Consider the following 17,860-nt stretch of genomic DNA (forward strand, 5'->3'; position numbering starts at 1 on the left):
ATGATTGAATTAAGGACTTGAATTCACTATTAAATAATACTAACAATGATTATGGTGGTGATAGATAATAGCTTAAATCTATATAGTGTTCACTATGTGCCAGGCTCTGGGCTAATTATTATTAATTATTATGTGCAGTTATTATCTCATTTGATCCTCAAAATAACCTTGAGAAGTAGGTGCTATCATTATCCCTATTTTATAGATGAAGAAACTTAGGTTAAGTGACTTGCCCAGAGTCACACATGTAGTAAGCATGTGATGCCAGATTTGAACTCAGGTCTTTCTGGCTCCAGCCTCAGGGCTCTATCCATTGTACCACCCAGCTGCCCGGGTTTGAATCCAATCTTACTAAAGACACTTTCTAAAGACACAACTTTTCCCTGAGCCTTAGTTTCCACATCTGTAAACTGGGCATAATAGTACATTTACCATTTATATTACAGGGTGATTGGAAAGAAAGTGTGTTGTAAGCCTTAAAGTATACTAGAAATAGGAATTACTAATTTGAATTATTCAATTTACATATGTAGAAATTTTAAGCAGAGTATTTGTGAATGCCAGGCCATTAATGGCCACCTAAGTAAACTAAATGGTTTCAGTGGTCAACAGAAGCACCAACAGGAATGTAATGAACTCATCTGTTGATAATGGGTCCCAGTTTATAGGTGCTAGCCCATCCTTGGACATTTGCTCATTCAGGTTCTCCCTGCTTCAAACAGGTTAACCTGCCTCACCCTGACCAAGCCCCTCCCTGAAAACCCCCCAGATTCATGGGATCGCCACACTACAAGGGACCTCAGAGGTCATCTAGTGCAACTCCTCTTTTGACAGATGAGAAAATTAAGGCCCAGACTTGCTTGATATCACCCAGCTACTGGTGACAGAAATGGGATCAGACCCTTCTGCCTTCCTGGCCCAGTCTTCTTCCCCTAGACATCACAAGACCCACTGATAAGACCAAACATTTTTAGTTTCCCCATAATTTTAAACAGTCATTTCCCCCCATTTTCCTCCAAACCCAAGTTGAAATGATGTGTTCGAGTTCACACAAGATAGCCCAGTCAGGATGTGAACCTAGGTCTTCCAGCTCCAAAACTTGACTCCTTCTACTAAGCCACAATAAACACTGCCTCTCTTGGACATCTGGGAATCACCCCTCCATAATGGAAAACTGAGGATTTAGGAGCTCTGGCTGACACATTTAAGATATGGGTTTCAATCACCTTTAAACATCATCTTCCCAATAACCTGAGGACAGATTAGAAGCTCTGGAAGGCAGAGGCCATGTGTCCTTGCCTGGTGTCACTCACTGTCCACTCCCAAGTGCCCTAGCACACAATGCCTCGGACACAGCTGGCACATAAGGTGCCCCAGGCAGAAGCTATAGGTAGGCCCTGCCTGATCTCCTGCCTTCAGACCACTGCACCAGCTGCCGGAGGGGCCTTGAGGACACACAATCACATCTCAAGCCCAAGTTAACTTGCGCTGGTTACCAAACCAGGTACTGACCCTCCTCGTCAGGCTGCTTTTCATCTGCTGATTCGCCAAACGGGTTTGTACGCCTGGACAGGGAAGAAAAAGAGAGGAAAGGAAAAAGCAGAGGTATACAGTTAGTAACAAGAATGGCTGGCATTTATAGAGCACTTGAGGTTGGCAGAGCACTTTAAGAAGGAGGTTATCTTCATTTTAGAGACGAGGACGTGGAGGCAGACGAGGTTAATGATTTGCCCAGGGTCCCACAGCTAGTAAGTGTCTGAGGCTGGATTTCTTTTTTTTTTAAACAAGCATTTATCAAGCACCCGCTATGTGCTAGGCACTGTGCTAAATGCTCTACAAATTTTATTCTCAGAACAACCTTGGGCATTATTATTATCCTTATTTTACAGATGGGGAAACTGAGACAGAGGTTAAGTGACTTGTCCAGGGTCTGAGTGAGTATATAAGGCTAGATTCGATCTCCAGTCTTCCTGACTCCAGGTCTAGGACTCTCCACCTAGCTGCCTTAGAAGGAGGCTGGCCAGAAGGATGCTTGAAATGCATGTTGCATGTTGTATAGTGTATATCGTCTTGCCATCACCCTCCAGCTCCCCCAGTGAGACCCACTCTTCTTTCCCGATCCCTCCATCCCACCTCATTTTTCACAAGGTCAGGGTCTCACTCCCTACCTGCCACTTCGATTCTGATCCAGGAATTCAGTAGCAGGAAGGACGATATCAAATTGAATAGGTGTCCCGGGTACGATTAACTGGTCGGCATCAGGGACTTTAGCTGCTGGGTTAGGGACCATCTTGTCATTTTCTGAACCTGAATGCTTCCGGTTCTGGCTGGGGTACAAAAAAGAAGAAGAAAACAAATCAAACACATTCCACTGGGGAACCACAGGTGAAAAGGCACTATTGTTCTAAATACCAAACACGGAACATCTGAGTAAAATGACTGTACCACGACCACATCAAGTTTCCTAAAATACCACCTTTGTTAATATTACTTCCTGGATCAATAACATTCAATGGCTCCCTAGTGCCTACTGAGAATTCCAGCACGGCCCCTCTGGTCAGCATCCTGGAACCAACCTTTGAGACGTGGCAGGAGCCTCCACAGGTGCTGCCGCCCCCACGTCTCAGCAGCCAAAGCTGCTGGAAGACTTGCAAAGGAGTCTTCTCACCACCCAAGTCCTGGGCACTGTCAAGTAGTTCAATCTCAGAAAACAGGGATGGTTTTATTGGTGGAAATGACATTAAAGGTACAGCATTAGCATCAGCCAGATGGCACAGTGGATAGAGCACTGAGGCTGGAGTCAGGAAGACCTGAGCTCAGATCCAGCCTCAGACACTTACTAGCTGTGTGACCCTGGGCAAGTCATTTACCCTCTGTCTGCTTTGGTTTCCTTCCCTGTAAAATGGAGCTACTGATTGCTCTGATCTTGTAGAGTTATTGGGAGGATAACGTGAGATAATATTTATAAAACACTTTGCAAACCTTAAAAGTGCTATATAAATGCTAGATATTATTATTCATTTACCTGTTCATATACATACACACATGCGTGCGCGCATACACACACACACACACACACACACACACACACACATACACACATACGTATGGCAAAACACTGCAATATTTTTGCAAAGAAAATCCCAAATGGAGTCACAAAGGTTCAGACATGACTGAAAAACAACTGAACAACAAAATCAATCTTTCTATTTATCTATCTATCTATCTGTCTATCTGTCTGCCTGCCTATCTATCTATCTATCTATCTATCTATCTATCTATCTATCTATCTATCTATCTATCTCTGTCTGTCTATCTATCTATCTATCTATCTATCTATCTATCTATCTATCTATCTATCTATCTATCTCTGTCTATCTATCTATCTACGTCTGTCTGTCTGTCTATCTATCTATCTATGTCTGTCTATCTATCTATGTCTGTCTGTCTGTCTGTCTGTCTATCTACCTATCTCTGTCTGTCTGTCTATCTATCTATCTATCTATCTATGTCTATCTATCTATCTATCTATCTATCTATCTATCTATCTATCTATCTATCTATCTATCTATCTATGTCTGTCTATCTATGTCTGTCTGTCTGTCTGTCTATCTATCTATCTATCTATCTATCTATCTCTGTCTATCTATCTATCTATCTATCTATCTATCTATCTATCTATCTATCTATCTATGTCTATCTATCTATCTGTCTATCTATCTATCTATCTATCTATCTATCTATCTATCTATGTCTGTCTATCTATGTCTGTCTGTCTGTCTGTCTATCTATCTATCTATCTATCTATCTATCTATCTATCTATCTATCTATCTATGTCTATCTATCTATCTGTCTATCTATCTATCTATCTATCTATCTATCTATCTATCTATCTATCTATCTATCTATCTATCTATGTCTATCTATCTATCTATCTATCTATCTATCTATCTATGTCTATCTATCTATCTATCTGTCTATCTATCTATCTATCTATCTATCTATCTATCTATCTATCTATCTATCTATCTGTCAGGTTACTAAAGTGTATACATTTTCTTAGTATAGTCTTTGCTTTTTCCATGACATCGGTGGTTTCCAGACTATCACCTTGAATCCACATGTGAATGCATAAATAAGCAAATACTAAGTCTGTACACTGAAGAAAGAATGTAGTTTACACACCTTTTTGTGGCTCTTTTTTTTTAATATAAGTAGGTTTTTTTGTAACAAATGCAACAAATTCATTTAACAGTGTCACTGAATCATGGGAGATTTTTGTCATGTGTTTTTTCTTTCAGTGGAAACTAATCAGCCACTCAGAAAGGGCCTTCATTCTTGACAACTAATGATGATGATGATAATACTTATAGAGCACCTGCTACATGCCAGGCACTGTGCTAAGCACTTTCACAAACATGTCCTCATTTGATCCTCACCACAACCCTGGGAGGTAGGTGCTACTTTTACCTCATTTTGCAGTTGAAGAAACTGAGTCACACAGAGGTTAAGTGATTTGCCCAGTGTCACACAGCTAGTGTTGAAGGACAGATTTAATTCAAATCTTCCTGACTCCAGGTCCAGTCTGCTACTCACCGCTACACCCCTTGGCAGTCTGTAGTAACCAATAGGTATTTATTAAGCACCTACTGTATACTAAACACTGTGCTAAGTTTGGGGGATGTGAAGACAAAAACAAAAATGGTTCCTCTTGTCTAGGATGGCAAATTACCTTGGTCGTGAGGGGTCCTGTTTTTTTCCAAAGCTTGTGATCGGCGTCACTGCCTGGAGGGCTGTCTGGTTCAACTTGATGGCCACGGCCTGGAAGGGATCAATCAATCAATCTAGCGATCAATCAGGAAGCATTTATTAAATGCCCATATGCCGGCCACTGGGAGATACAAGGAAAAACACCAGAAAGTCCCTGCCCTCAAAGAGCTTACAGTCTAGCTGGGGAAAACAACACGTACGCACGTGGGCACATAGGCAACAGGCCTGGAGTCAGGAAAGTCTGAGTTCAAATCCTGCCTCAGAAGCTTGCGGGCCAGGTCTCTGAGCCTCAGTTTCCTCATCTGTAAAATGAGGTTGATATAACACCGACCGCACAGGACTCTTGTGAGAGTCAAATGTGCTTTGTAAACCTTAAAGGGCTCTCTGTGTCAGCTATAGCTATAGCTATAGCAATGTAACAAATAAGAACTCTTTTATTACATACACGATTGACGTAAGATTATTTGGGGTAGATTGGGACAGGCTTCAGAGACAAAGTGGCACTAGAGATGAGACTAGAATGGAAACTGAGGATTCTGAGAGATGGCGGTGAGGAGCAAATACCAACCCGACTAGTGCAAATACATGGAGGCAGGAAACACAGTATGACGGATGAGGACCACAAAGAGGGCAGTTTTGTTAGACTTAAGGGTTGATGTGTATTAAGGCTGTCGAGGTAGGTTGGGGCCAGGTTGTGAAGGGTTTTCAATGTCCAAAGAGGAGTTTATATTTAATTAGAGGTGACAGGAAGCCAGTGGGGTTTACTGAGCATGGTCAGACTTGGGTTGTAGGAAAATCATTTTGGCAGCTATGTGGAGGCTGGGTTGGAGAGGGGAGAGTCTTGAGGCAGGCAGGCCGCTGCAATATTCCAGGCGAGAGATGAAATAGGACCACAGACTCAGCCCTGGGAGAGCCTGGTCTCTGACCCTTCACTGCCTGAGACGAAAGGCTGACAATCAATTAATCAATTACATTTTTAAAGCACCTGCTATGTGCCAGGCACTGTGCTAAGTGCACACACCTCCCACCTGGGCTTACCTCAGGGTTGTCGGTCAGGTAGATCTGCCTGGAGATGTTGTTGATGGCACATATCCACTGCAAAGGACAAGGAAACACAGTGAATTTCTGAATTCATCCTCCCACTGGGAGAAGTAGGTCAAAGGGGCAAAAGTCTTTACCTCCTCATTTTCCTTTTTGCTTTCAGCTTGCAGGGTGATCCCCCTAAAATAAAACACATCCAAAGAAGCATTTTTTCCAGATGTATTTAACTCAATTCTCCCCTTTGGGATCAGGCTGGTATGAGAGAGAGATGCTGTATTTAAAGAGACCTGGGTTCATGTCCCCCTTCATTCATTCATTCACTCACTCATTCACTCATTCATTCACTCATTCACTCACTCATCCATCCACCCATCCATCCATCCATCCATCCATCCATCCATCCATCCATCCATCCATCCACCCACCCACCCATCCACCCATCCATCCATCCATCCATCCATCCATCCATCCATCCATCTGACACACACTTATTGAATATCTACCATGTGTGAGGCAGGGGATTTAAAGACCCAGACAAAACAATCCGAGCCTTCAGGGAGCCTCTCATGCTAATTACCATAGTCACAGGGGAAGGAAGCTTCAGAGGCAGGATTAGACCCCATTCCTCCACTCTTTCCACTGTATGCCTCCTGCCTCCCTGATTTTACAGATAAAATGTTTAGTGAGTTGCCCACGGTGACCTGGGCAGTAAGTGTCCGAGCTGGGCTTTGGACGCAGGCCCTCTGGAGGAGTCTCTTCCTACAATGCCATATGCTCAGGGCACAGTGGGTGCTATCATTTAGGATCAAAGATTTGGGGCTTAAAGAGCCCTGAGAGGTTATCCAGCCCAATGCCCCAAAACTAAGAAACTGAGGCCAGAAGGTTGTGACTTGTCCAGGGTCTTGTAGCTAGTATCCAAATGGGGCATTTGATCTGAGGTTTTCCTGACTCCATGTCTAACGCTCTCTGGGCTCTGCCATAGTCTCTTTCATCTATAATTTACGATTTTGAAAATCTTTTCACCTCCACTTTTTCACTGGACATCATAACACATCTGTGTGAGGGAGGCAGACCAGGCATTATTTCCCTCATTTCTTCATGTTTCCCTACGCGTCCCCCTCCATTATTCATTTTGCAAATGAGTAAACTGATCTGGGTTTTGATTTTCTGCTAAGAATCTGTGTGATTTTGGGCAAGTCAAAGGTCAATCAATCAGTCAATCAACGTTTTTAAAGGCACCAGGAACATTTTTATGATTCAGGCACCCAAAGATAAAGGCAAATCACTACCTGCCCTCAAGGAACTTAAATTTTATCTGGAGGAGGGGAGGGTGGAATAAAGCATGTCTAACATCACAAGACTTTGAGCTAGGACCTAGAGATTATCCAGTCCAACCTCCTCATTAGCTAGGAGGCAGCATAGCTCTGGACTGGGATTCTAGCCAACCTGAGTTCAAATCTTGCCTCACATACTCAAGAGCTGTATGACCCTGGGCAAGTCATTCTACCTCTATCTGCCTCTGTTTCCTCATCTGTAAAATGGAGATAATAATAGCAGCTACCCCTCCTCCTCCACCTGTGAGGATCAAATATGATACTTACAAAGTACTTTACAAACCTTAAGATAGAATGTAAATGGTTATTGTTGTTGTTGTTATTATTATTATTATTCAAAGTAGAAAACTGAGGAAACAGGAAGTGACTGGTCCAAGGTCACACAAGGCAGAGTCCTTGCACTCCAAATCCAGAGCTCTTTCTACTCCCCGTCATGAGGCTCCCTCACACATTTGGCTCCCATCTCCTGCGTTTTGAGTCCAAACTCTGATTTCAGGTGGGAAAAATGCTAACTGAGCTTCGGAGGGCATTTAAGGACAGAAGGGAGTGAGAGTCACCGTTTATTGCCAGACAAGCTGTCACCATTCATCCCCCTCCCATCCTGCTCCTTAAATGAGCCACATGCCACCTCCCACTCCTTCCTCCCCCAGATCTCATTCCTTCCCTAGCCCCAGCTGATGTGCAAGCGGAGGGAGTGGGTGCAGTCCTTGGCCTGCTTTTTTGTCTGACTATGCGGCATCTAATCCAACCCCATCCTTTTACAGATGAGGAAACTGAGGCCCAGGAAGGGGAAGGGAGTTGCCCAAGTTCACCCAGGTGGGAAGCATCAGAGATGGGAACACTGACTCCTGGGCCGCCACACTGCTTCAATCACCCAGTGGGCACAGTGACAAACAAGATCCCTGACTCTGGAGTCAGAGGATTTGGGTTCAAATCCTGCTTCTGATACTTTCTGCCTGTGTAACTTTAGGCAAGTTATTTAACTCCTGTTTGCCCCAGTTTCCTCATCTGTAAAGTAGAGATCATAATAACACTATGATTATTCTCATTTTTTTTTACAAATGAGGAAACTGAGTCTCCCCCAGTGTGCCACAGCTAGTAACTCTTAATTTCAGTTAGAGATTAATGAAAAAAAAGTGAAAAATTTCCCATCCAAGTTCAGGGACCCCTTGAAATCTATACATGGGCCCCAGGTTAAGAACCCCTAATCTAATTAGGAGGTGAGAATAGAGAAATGGGAAGGAGGGGGGTCAGTGAGGGAATAAGATTTAATACTATTATGAATCTGAATTACCAGAGGAATAACGTGGTGTTTTATTTGCAATGCATCCTAATTTAAATATATTTCCTCTTCTGGGCCCTGGAGACAATAATGTAATTAATAATGAGTACCCTGGAGGAGCTCTTTAAAACAGCAGGGAGCTTCAGCAGACAGATAATGATGGCCATGATATAGCAGCTGACGTCTAGAGGGCGCTATAATGTCTAGAAAAGGTTTTACACAACACCTTGGTCAGATCAGTACCATGAACAGTAAAATTCCCATTTCAAAGATGCGGAAACTGAGGCTCAGATTGAAGATGAACATACTAATGAATAAATAGCTCACATTTCATTTAAGCGTTTCAGCCTGTTAGGTAGGTGTTATTATTATCCCCATTTTACAGATGAGGAGACTGAAGTTAAGTGATGATGATGATGATGATGATCCATAATCAAATGAATAAACGGCTGACATTTCTATAGTGCTTTAAGGGCTTCAAAGAACTTTCCCTGCATTATCTTATTTGAGATTCATAACAGCTCGGTGAGGAAGGAGCTATAAAGTATTATTGACCCCATTTACAGATGAGGAAACGGAGATGCAGAGTGATTAGTCAGTGTCATTCAGAATAGTAGTGGGCATTTCTCTAGACTGAAGGTCTACAAAACACTTTGCATAGATTACCTACATCATTTGAACCTCCTTATGACCTTTTAAGTGAGGACGCCACAGATTATCACCCCCATTTTACAGCTGATAAACCTGAGTCACTGGCCTGGGATCACTCAGCTAGGAAGTATCTAGGGCACAAATTAACGTTATGTAAATTGTATTGTATTTTTATTTATTTTGTTAAACATCTCCCAATTACATTTTAATCTGGTTTTGGCCTCCAGCTGGTAATGAGTTTGACGCCTCTAATGTAGACTAGGAGAAAAACATTGAGCTCATAGCTGACAAAATAGTTATTTCCACCTTTTAATCTCCATTTGCTACCCTGTATATGCAAACACAAGAGGCAGCCTGACAAGATGGATAGAGAGCTGGTTTTAGAGTCAGGAAGACCTGAGTTCAAGTTTTGCCTCTAACATGTCCTGGCTGTGTGGCCCTGGCCAATTCATTTTACACCATAGTGCTGCTGCTTTGAGTGTCCTTCCAAGATAATTTGCAAAGAAGGTGGTGATCTGCATTGGTGAAGAAACTTTCTTCACTGGGAATTTACTATACCAATTAAATCCCTGTCTAGTCTAAATATAAATACAGATATTTATGTAGATATGCACATATATACTGGAGTTTTCTTGGCAGAGACACTGGAGTGGTATGCCATTTCCTTCTCTAGCTCATTTGACAGATGAGGAAACTGAGGCAAACAGGGCGAAGTGACTTGTCTAGGGTCACACAGCTAGTAAGTGTCTGAAGCTGGATTTGAACTCTGGTCCCCCTAAGTTCAATAGATATTTTCAGTATATAATATTTATATATTCAATATATATTTAAAATATATTTATATATAGAATGTGTATATATACACAGGACAAGTACATAGTATATATACACACACACATATATACACATCTCTATATGTTTATATACATGTATGTGTATATATCTATACAAACACATATACTATGTATATACACATATATTAGATACACACACATACACACACAAATCAAATGCTATTTCTTTTGTAGTCAGGTGCAAAGTCCTCCTTAAACAGCCTCTCTAAAGGAAGCTGCAATCTGGGACATTTTTGTTTACTTAAATCAGCATTATAAGGGCTCTCCCCAAAGGTCAATAAAACCGGGTCAAAGAAAGCAGAATAAGGCCCCTCCCAGGGAGGGGCATGGAAGGAATCCTCCTATGTGGTCAATGATCTACCAGCCTCTGGAAAATCAATCAGGACGGGCTGACTCCCAATGTTGCCCTCCCCGGGAAACCCTGGAGCCTTACGGTTTCCCCGTCGGGGTGGTGATCTGGAAACAGTAGCGCCGGTCCTCACAGTCCACGGCCATGACGGAGCAGTTGTCCAAGTCCTGGATCAAACCGCCCGCAACAGCGCCCCGAGGCTGACACATGAGGTTCCCACCTTGAGTGAAGAAGTAGAGCCTCTCCCACGAGGTTGTGACCAAGCCAGTTTTGCTGCAGGAAATAACCAAGTTTGAAAAGAGCCTTTAGGAACAGAAAGAGGATGCTGCCACTCACAGACGTTTATAATGGTTTAGAACTGGCAAAAACGCTTTCTCCAAGTTATACATGTTCTTAACCCTATTATAGAGGGGAAACAACTGAGGCTTGAAATTCAGTGATTTACCTAGGGTAAGTAAATATCACAAGCCCGATCTCTCCTAATTCTAAGTTCAATATTCTACCAATCAATTTTTCAAAAGCAATGTGCCAGGCACTGTGCTGGGTGCTAAGGATAGAAAGACAAAGAATCAGAGTCTCTCTCCTCAAGGAACCTCATGGATTTTAACTGGCAGCATCACACCAATAAAATCATAGGTTTGGACCAAAAAAAGTTGGGTGGTGTTTATTATGAAGCCTCCAGAAGACCGTGGGACTACATGAGATCATTTAGAGATACAACAGATGTCAATGGGGGACAATCTAATCCAAGGGGTCTTAGTGTGGGGCCCATAGATCCCAAAGGGTGTCATGGACAGATTTCAGGAAGTCTGTGAACTTTGATGGGGAAAAAGTGACATCTTTATTTTGATTGAATTGATTTCCATTGCAATCCTCTGCATTTTATTTTCTACGTTTAAAAAACCATTCTTCTGAGAGCGAGTCCAGACTGCTGAAGGGTCCAGGACAAAAAACATTAAAATCCTCTGATCTAAATAACTTTCTCAGCAAATGCTTGTTTTTGGGGGGAGGGAGGGAACACCAAGAAATACACTCCCCATCTCTTAGCACTGTGGAATAGCGATCCCCTAAGAGCCGGTGATCCCAATCCCAGGCTCCTAGATCTATGACCAGAAGGGACATGAGGGGTCTGAATTAGAAGGCAGGACCATAAGTCCAACCCTCCATTCTACAGGTGGGAAAACTGAGGACCCCAGAGGGGGAGTGATGACGTTCCTTAGGTCACACAGCAGTGAGTGGCTGACTCAGCATTTGTCTCTGAATGGTCTCATGGGGGCCGCTGTCCACTGGAGGCGTTCTAATCAACACTACCTGACTTTTTTGGATCGAACTTGTGATTTTATTGGCATGACACTGGAAATCAAAGAGGATGATGCTCCTTGAGGAGGAGGGGGGCTCTGATTCTTTGTCTTTGTCGCCCCAGCACCCAGCCCAGTGGCTGGCACACAGTAGGTGCTTAATAAATGTGTTGATTGCTTTTTAAAAAGATTGATTGGTAGAATCTGGAATCAATTTGAACCTAACTCCAAATCTATCCCACTTTCTACCGTCTCATGCTGCTTTCCCATGCTGATCTGTAAGGATGCCCTATTTTAATATCTCTTTAACATTCAGTCTGCTTACTGCCCTTGCCTTGCTCTAAAATGCAGCACCTTTTTCCTCCCTCAGGAACTAGAGACCCACTTGCTACTTGTATGACATTGGCCAAGTCTGTAGACCTCTCTGGGCCTCAGTTTCCCCCTCTGTAAAATCAGGGGATTGACTAGATTGACTCTCAGGTCCCTTCCAGCTCTATACTCATGATCTACCTGTGTGATATTGGTTAAATCACTTCCCCTCTCTGTGCCTCAGTTTCCTCCTCTGTAAAATCAGGAGGTAGGGCCAGATAGCCTCTGAGATCCCTTCTACCTATGAGACTATGAAAACATACTCATCTAAATGAGTTGAGTCAGACCCTTGCTTGGTGACGGAGTTGGTGGCTATGGCTGAGGTGAGATTATGTCCTGCCATGTACAAAGGGAGGTCTTGAGCATCTCTCGTAATAAAACAGACAGTCTATACTGGGAGTATTCTCAGTGCTAGTACTCAGTGCTCCCATGGGTATTGGGGCACGTGGAGAAGATAAGGGGAGAGGGATATGAGGTCATGTCATCTCCTCACTTTCTGAGATTGAGGTAACCAGCCTTCTGGATGAGGTTCCTGTTGATGGCTGGTGCAGCGACGTCAAAATCTGGGGTGTAAACGGATTCATGACAGAGAGCAGCTCTTGCTGGGACAGCCGCATCTTTTCAACCTCGGCCTCCGATTCTTCCTGTATGCTTAAGACAGAAGGTTGGAATGTCACCATTGGAATGCAAACACAAGCTTTGGGAGCGAAGGCCTTCTTTTACCTCTACATCCATATTTCCACCATCCAAGATAATCAACAAACATTTAAAAAACAAAATTATATTTTTTAACTAGCAAGCATTGATTTTCTCTCCCTCCTACCTCCTTCTTCTCCTCCCTGCTCTTACCCAATCAAGAAGGAAAAAGAACAAAAACCTTGTATTAAACATGCTTAGTCAAATCCCCACATTGGCCATATCCCAAAACATGTTTGGGTCTGCATCTTGGGGCAATCTCCTCTCTGTCAGGAGATGCCCAGCATGCTTCATCATCAGCTCTCTGGGACCATGCTAACAAGCACTTATTAAGCACCTACTGTGTGCTGGGCATTAGGGAAGCAAAGATAAAAATTGAACTTTTGGATTTGGACTCAGTTTCCAGGTTAGAATCCTGAGACCTTGGGTATGTTACTTCCGCTTTCTTGGACTCAATTCCCTCATATGTAAAATAGAGGAGTCCTGAATACAAGACTCAATGGTCTCTACTATCCCTGCCAGCTCTGCGTCTATGATCCTATGACTCTTACAGAGGAAGATTAAAATAATAGGAATACAAGGCATCTGGAGTGAAGAGAAGACAGGGAGGTGGTTCAAAATTGGGGAAGGAGGAGATGCTCTTTTATCTTTCTCTAAAATTCCCAGGAGTCAAGTAATGAAATTGAAAAGCAGGTGATATGAATCAGGTTATAGGGACAGCTCTCTGAGGAACCAAACTGCTGGACCTGCAACCTGCCTTGGTCTTGTGAAAATCAGTGTAGGCAACTTCAGAAAAGATCCAAGGCTTTCACAAACCCCAAGAGTCCTGGGGTTCCATTTCTGAAGACCACGCCCTAGTGTTTGTACTAAAAGTTCGATGCTTAACTTTTTTAGGACTTGTTCCTTACTTTTTAGTTTTATCCACCCAACCAACTTATAGGAAGGAGGGATGATAGATTTAGTGTTGGAAGGCTGATATATTTAGAGCTAGAAGGGGCCATAGAGGATGAATCTAATCCCCTTATTTTATGGCTCAGGAACTGAGGCTCAGATAGAAGTGACTTGTCCAAAGTCAAACAGGTAGTAAGTCCAAGAATGATATATTTATAGCTAGAAGGGACCTTAGAGGCTAAGTCCTACCCCTTTGTTTTACAGATGAAGAAACTGAAGTCCAGAAAGAAACAACTTGTCCAAGGACCCACAGTTAGGGTCAGAGGCAGGAGCTGAACCCTGGTCTTCCAGATTCCAAGACTGACTCTTACTAATACTCCCTCTTGAATTTCACACGAAATAAGTCACTGCTCTTCCATTGTGTCTTGGGAACAGAAAGGCAAAAACGAGACCGCTCTTCCCCTCAAGAAGCAGCCACCCCTCAGGGATGCCTATGACTTGGCAGACAGTCTTGGTGAGTTGCTGTGGTCAAAAATTCCATTCTCCTGAAGCTGGGCTGCTTATCTAGGGCTTTCAAGTGAGCATTAATATGGAGCTTCTGAGGAGACACGGAGTGAACAGAGAGCTGCTCTTGGGACCAGGGAGTCTTAGGTTCAAGTCTGGCCTCTGACTTGTACTGGCTATGGAACCCTAGCAAGTCACTCAATGATCTAGAATCAGTGAGCAATGACTTGCACCAGTAGAGGGAGTTTTCTCACATGGGAGTTCCTTATGCCACTGAAATAATAGATTTAGTCCCTTTCACTTTAAGGCTGAGGTCCTTTAACTTTTTCATGTCCTGGATCTCTTTGGCCGGCTGGTGAAGTCTATGGCCCCTTTCTCAGAATCACATTTGTAAATGCATAATATAAAACATTTAGGATTATGAAGGAAACCAATTAATTGAAATAGTTATCCAATTAAAAAAAACAAATAAATAAAAGTCACAGCCACCAGGTTAAGGGCCCTGGCCTTGAGTTTGGCAAAGACCTCTATGTCTTGTTTGAACTTCAAAACAACTTAGATTTTACTGATTCTGAACCTATTGTCCCATACACTCCACCACCTAGCTTAACTGCTTCATGATCTCACTCTTGTAACTTAGCCAGGCTGGTCCTCACATGTCAGGCATTCCACTGGGCCATGCTTGAAGCCTTTCCAGCATGGTCATCATTGCCAGAGCTTGCACCCAGCTGGCATCTATATCTATATCTATATCTATATCTATATCTATATCTATATCTATATCTATATCTATATCTATATCTATATCTATATCTATATCTATGTCTATATCTATATCTATATCTATATCTATATCTATATCTATATCTATAATCTATACCTACCTATACCAAGATGAGACGAATGATATTAAGAGCCTGGCGGTTACCCTTATACCAAGACAAGACAAATTATATTAAGAGCCCAGGGTTAGCCCATACAGATGAGGTAAATGATAGGTCTCTTGCTAATATTCTTACAGCTCATCAGCATGAGGATGATAAGAGAAGGTGGTAGAAGGGGGAGGAGAAGGAATAAGAAGAGGAGGAGGAGGAGGAGGAGGAGGAGTAAACAGCCCTTCTGTAGTGTAGATGGCATCAAAGTAAATTTTGTAGTGGGAAAATAATCTTGGTAGACATGTAAGAGCCATCTGCTAGATCGGACCGTAGGCTGTTAAATAAATTAAGTGGCTACTTAAAGTCTCTTTTATCTGCTAGGAGTCAGCCTCAAAGGTTGGCTTCCTAGGGGTGGCAGGTAGGCAGTTGACCTCTCTGGCAGCTGTCTTTGTGGGAACTTCCATCAAAGAAACTGACCAAGAACAAGCCCTTTTCATGCCTTTCTCAGTGTCTGTTTCAAACCCAAATTGTGCTCAAAGCAACACTTCGTACATCTGAAAGACTGAAAACTGACAAAAGGCTAGTTCAAGATCATAGGTAAGTGAGCTCGAGGGAAAAGAAACTAGACTCAGGGTTGTTTTTCAAAAACCTTTTAAACCCTTTAAAGTAGTTATAATGTGCAGGACTATGATATATGTGAATTCAAAGGTTCTGCAAGCCCTCATTTCTTTCTCAATCTGAAGACACATGTAAAAATATCCAGAACTTTGAAGGGGCAAGAGTTTAGGGATGACCTTGCTTCTCTTACTGTCTGGACTATTTATAGGAGTTAGCCAAGAGGTATTGGATTGGGGATTTCACTGGGATAGGGAACTCTCAGGTAAGAAAACTTCCTACCAATGTAGATTGGCACCTTTTCTGCAACATGTAGACTTAGAGGCTGCTTAGAGCACTCAGATGTGAAATGACTTTCCCAGGGCCACAAAGCCCAGTATGTGTCAGTGTTGGGACTAAAGTATTCTTGGCTCTGGCACCAGCTCTCTATCTTGATGGGGAGGATGGTAGGCAAAATCCAGAATTGTCCTCTTTTTCCTGGGCGTGGCTGACACCATCACTTTGTAAGCTAGGCTGCTATGCCACGGGCTGATTCAGCAGCAGAGGTAACACCCTTCCCACAACAATCTACCAAGAAAAGAATTCCAATTTTGGGTAGTGTTACCTTTGAACCATGGCTCTGGTGTTAGACAAAAGGCTGTCCATCCTTTTGGAAAACATCTCGGCTCCTTTCTTAAAAAAGTTTATCTGAAAAGTATAATACAGGTATCCTGGTGATTATCTAGGAAGCTGTGGTCATTGGCATCACTCAGTCAACAAGCCTGGGACATAGCTACTATTATCATCCCTGTTTGACTAATGGATTGCATTATCTTCATCACCTATTACCACATAAACAATCATCCGCGTGCATATTTTGTCTCCCCTACTGGATTCAAAATCTCCTCAAAGGCAGGGACCATGTCTTGTTTGCGAGTATCCAACACATTGCTGAGGAGTACAGAAAGTTACCTTTATGGCTGTCCCATGTTTCAGACTAATGGAGGCTCTTTTAGAAGACCATGCATATTGTTGTTGACTCATTTCAGTCATGTCCAGCTCTCGTGATCCTGTTTGGGATTTTCTTGGCAAAGATACTGGAGTGTTTGCCATTTCCTTCTCCAGCTCATTTTATTGAGGCAAACAGGGTTAAGTGACTTGCCCAGGGTCATACAGCTAGTTAAGTGTCTGAGGCTGGATTTGAACTCAGGTCTTCTGACTCCAGGCCTGGGTCTCTATCTTTGTTAAGTGTCTGAGGCTGGATTTGAACTCAGGTCTTCTGACTCCAGGCCTGGGTCTCTATCTTCTATGCCACCTAGCTGCCTTAAGACCATGCACACTATAAGTATATATACAGATTATAAACTAGAACTTCTTCAGAGAATGGCAACCAATATGGTGGAAGGGCTCTGAGTCCTTGCCACATGAAGACTGGCAGAAGGGATTGCGGATAGGAACCAATATGGTGGAAGGGCTCTGAGTCCTTGCCATATGAAGATTGGCAGAAGGGATTGGGGATAGCAATCAATATGGTGGAAGGGCTCTGAGTCCTTGCCATATGAAGACTGGCAGAAGAGACTGGGGATGCTTAGCCTGGAGAAGGGAAGACCACAGGATCGTAGATTTAGGGTTAAAAGGACCTTAGAGGCCTCTGAATCCTCATTTTCTGCAGCTAAGGAAGCTGAAGCAGAAAGAGATTAAGTGACTCATCCAGCTAGGAAGTAACTGAGGCAAGAACTCAGGTCTCACCGACTCCAAGGCCAGAAGTCAGTTCACTATATCACTTCACTGCCTTATGGCATTAGCTGTCTTTAAGCTTTTGAAGGGATATATGAAAATGTATCATGCTTGTTCAGGTAGACCTTGGAGGGTAGAATGAGTAATGAATGGAAGTTTCAGAGAGGCAAATTTGGGCTGGAGTGTAGGAAAACTTTCCTAACATTCGGAGCTGCCTAAAATGGTGTGGGCCACCTCAGGTGATAGGGGGTTTCCCTTCACAGACAGAGGTGGGATGATCACTAATTGGGTCTGGTCTAGTGCCATAGGGACTTTTGGGTAGGCATGGATTGCCCTACATGGCCACTGGGATTCTTTATTCTTCAGTCCCAGCTGGTCATTTGTTCATGCATTCACTCAACAACAAGATCAAGGGAGAAGTTTCATCATCGGGGGAACTCAACAGGGAAATCCAGTCTGGTTAGGGCAAGAGAAGGCAGAAATAGAGCCAATACATCTCTTCTTAGACACAGCAGGTGCTTGAGGGAGGTCACATCACTGGCACCTATTCAAAACTAAATGTGGCTAAATTTGAGGCAGTATGTCATAGCAGGAAGAATGTTGGACGGGGAGGG

General features: G+C 43.0%; 1 protein-coding gene across 1 annotated transcript in view; it reads right to left on the reverse strand.

Moving 5' to 3' along the window:
- APPL2 (adaptor protein, phosphotyrosine interacting with PH domain and leucine zipper 2) overlaps positions 1-17,860 on the reverse strand; it is an 85,469-nt gene that overhangs the window by 8,405 nt on the left and 59,204 nt on the right. The window contains 9 exon segments of the mRNA XM_020982407.2: positions 1,513-1,565; positions 2,169-2,327; positions 4,734-4,822; positions 5,810-5,866; positions 5,950-5,992; positions 10,367-10,555; positions 12,443-12,533; positions 12,536-12,600; positions 16,135-16,217. Coding sequence (XP_020838066.1) covers positions 1,513-1,565; positions 2,169-2,327; positions 4,734-4,822; positions 5,810-5,866; positions 5,950-5,992; positions 10,367-10,555; positions 12,443-12,533; positions 12,536-12,600; positions 16,135-16,217 — 829 coding nt within the window.

Source organism: Phascolarctos cinereus, unplaced genomic scaffold (genome assembly GCF_003287225.1).
Source record: "Phascolarctos cinereus isolate Bilbo 61053 unplaced genomic scaffold, phaCin_HiC Scaffold_1;HRSCAF=81, whole genome shotgun sequence".
Classification (NCBI taxonomy): Eukaryota; Metazoa; Chordata; class Mammalia; order Diprotodontia; family Phascolarctidae; genus Phascolarctos; species Phascolarctos cinereus.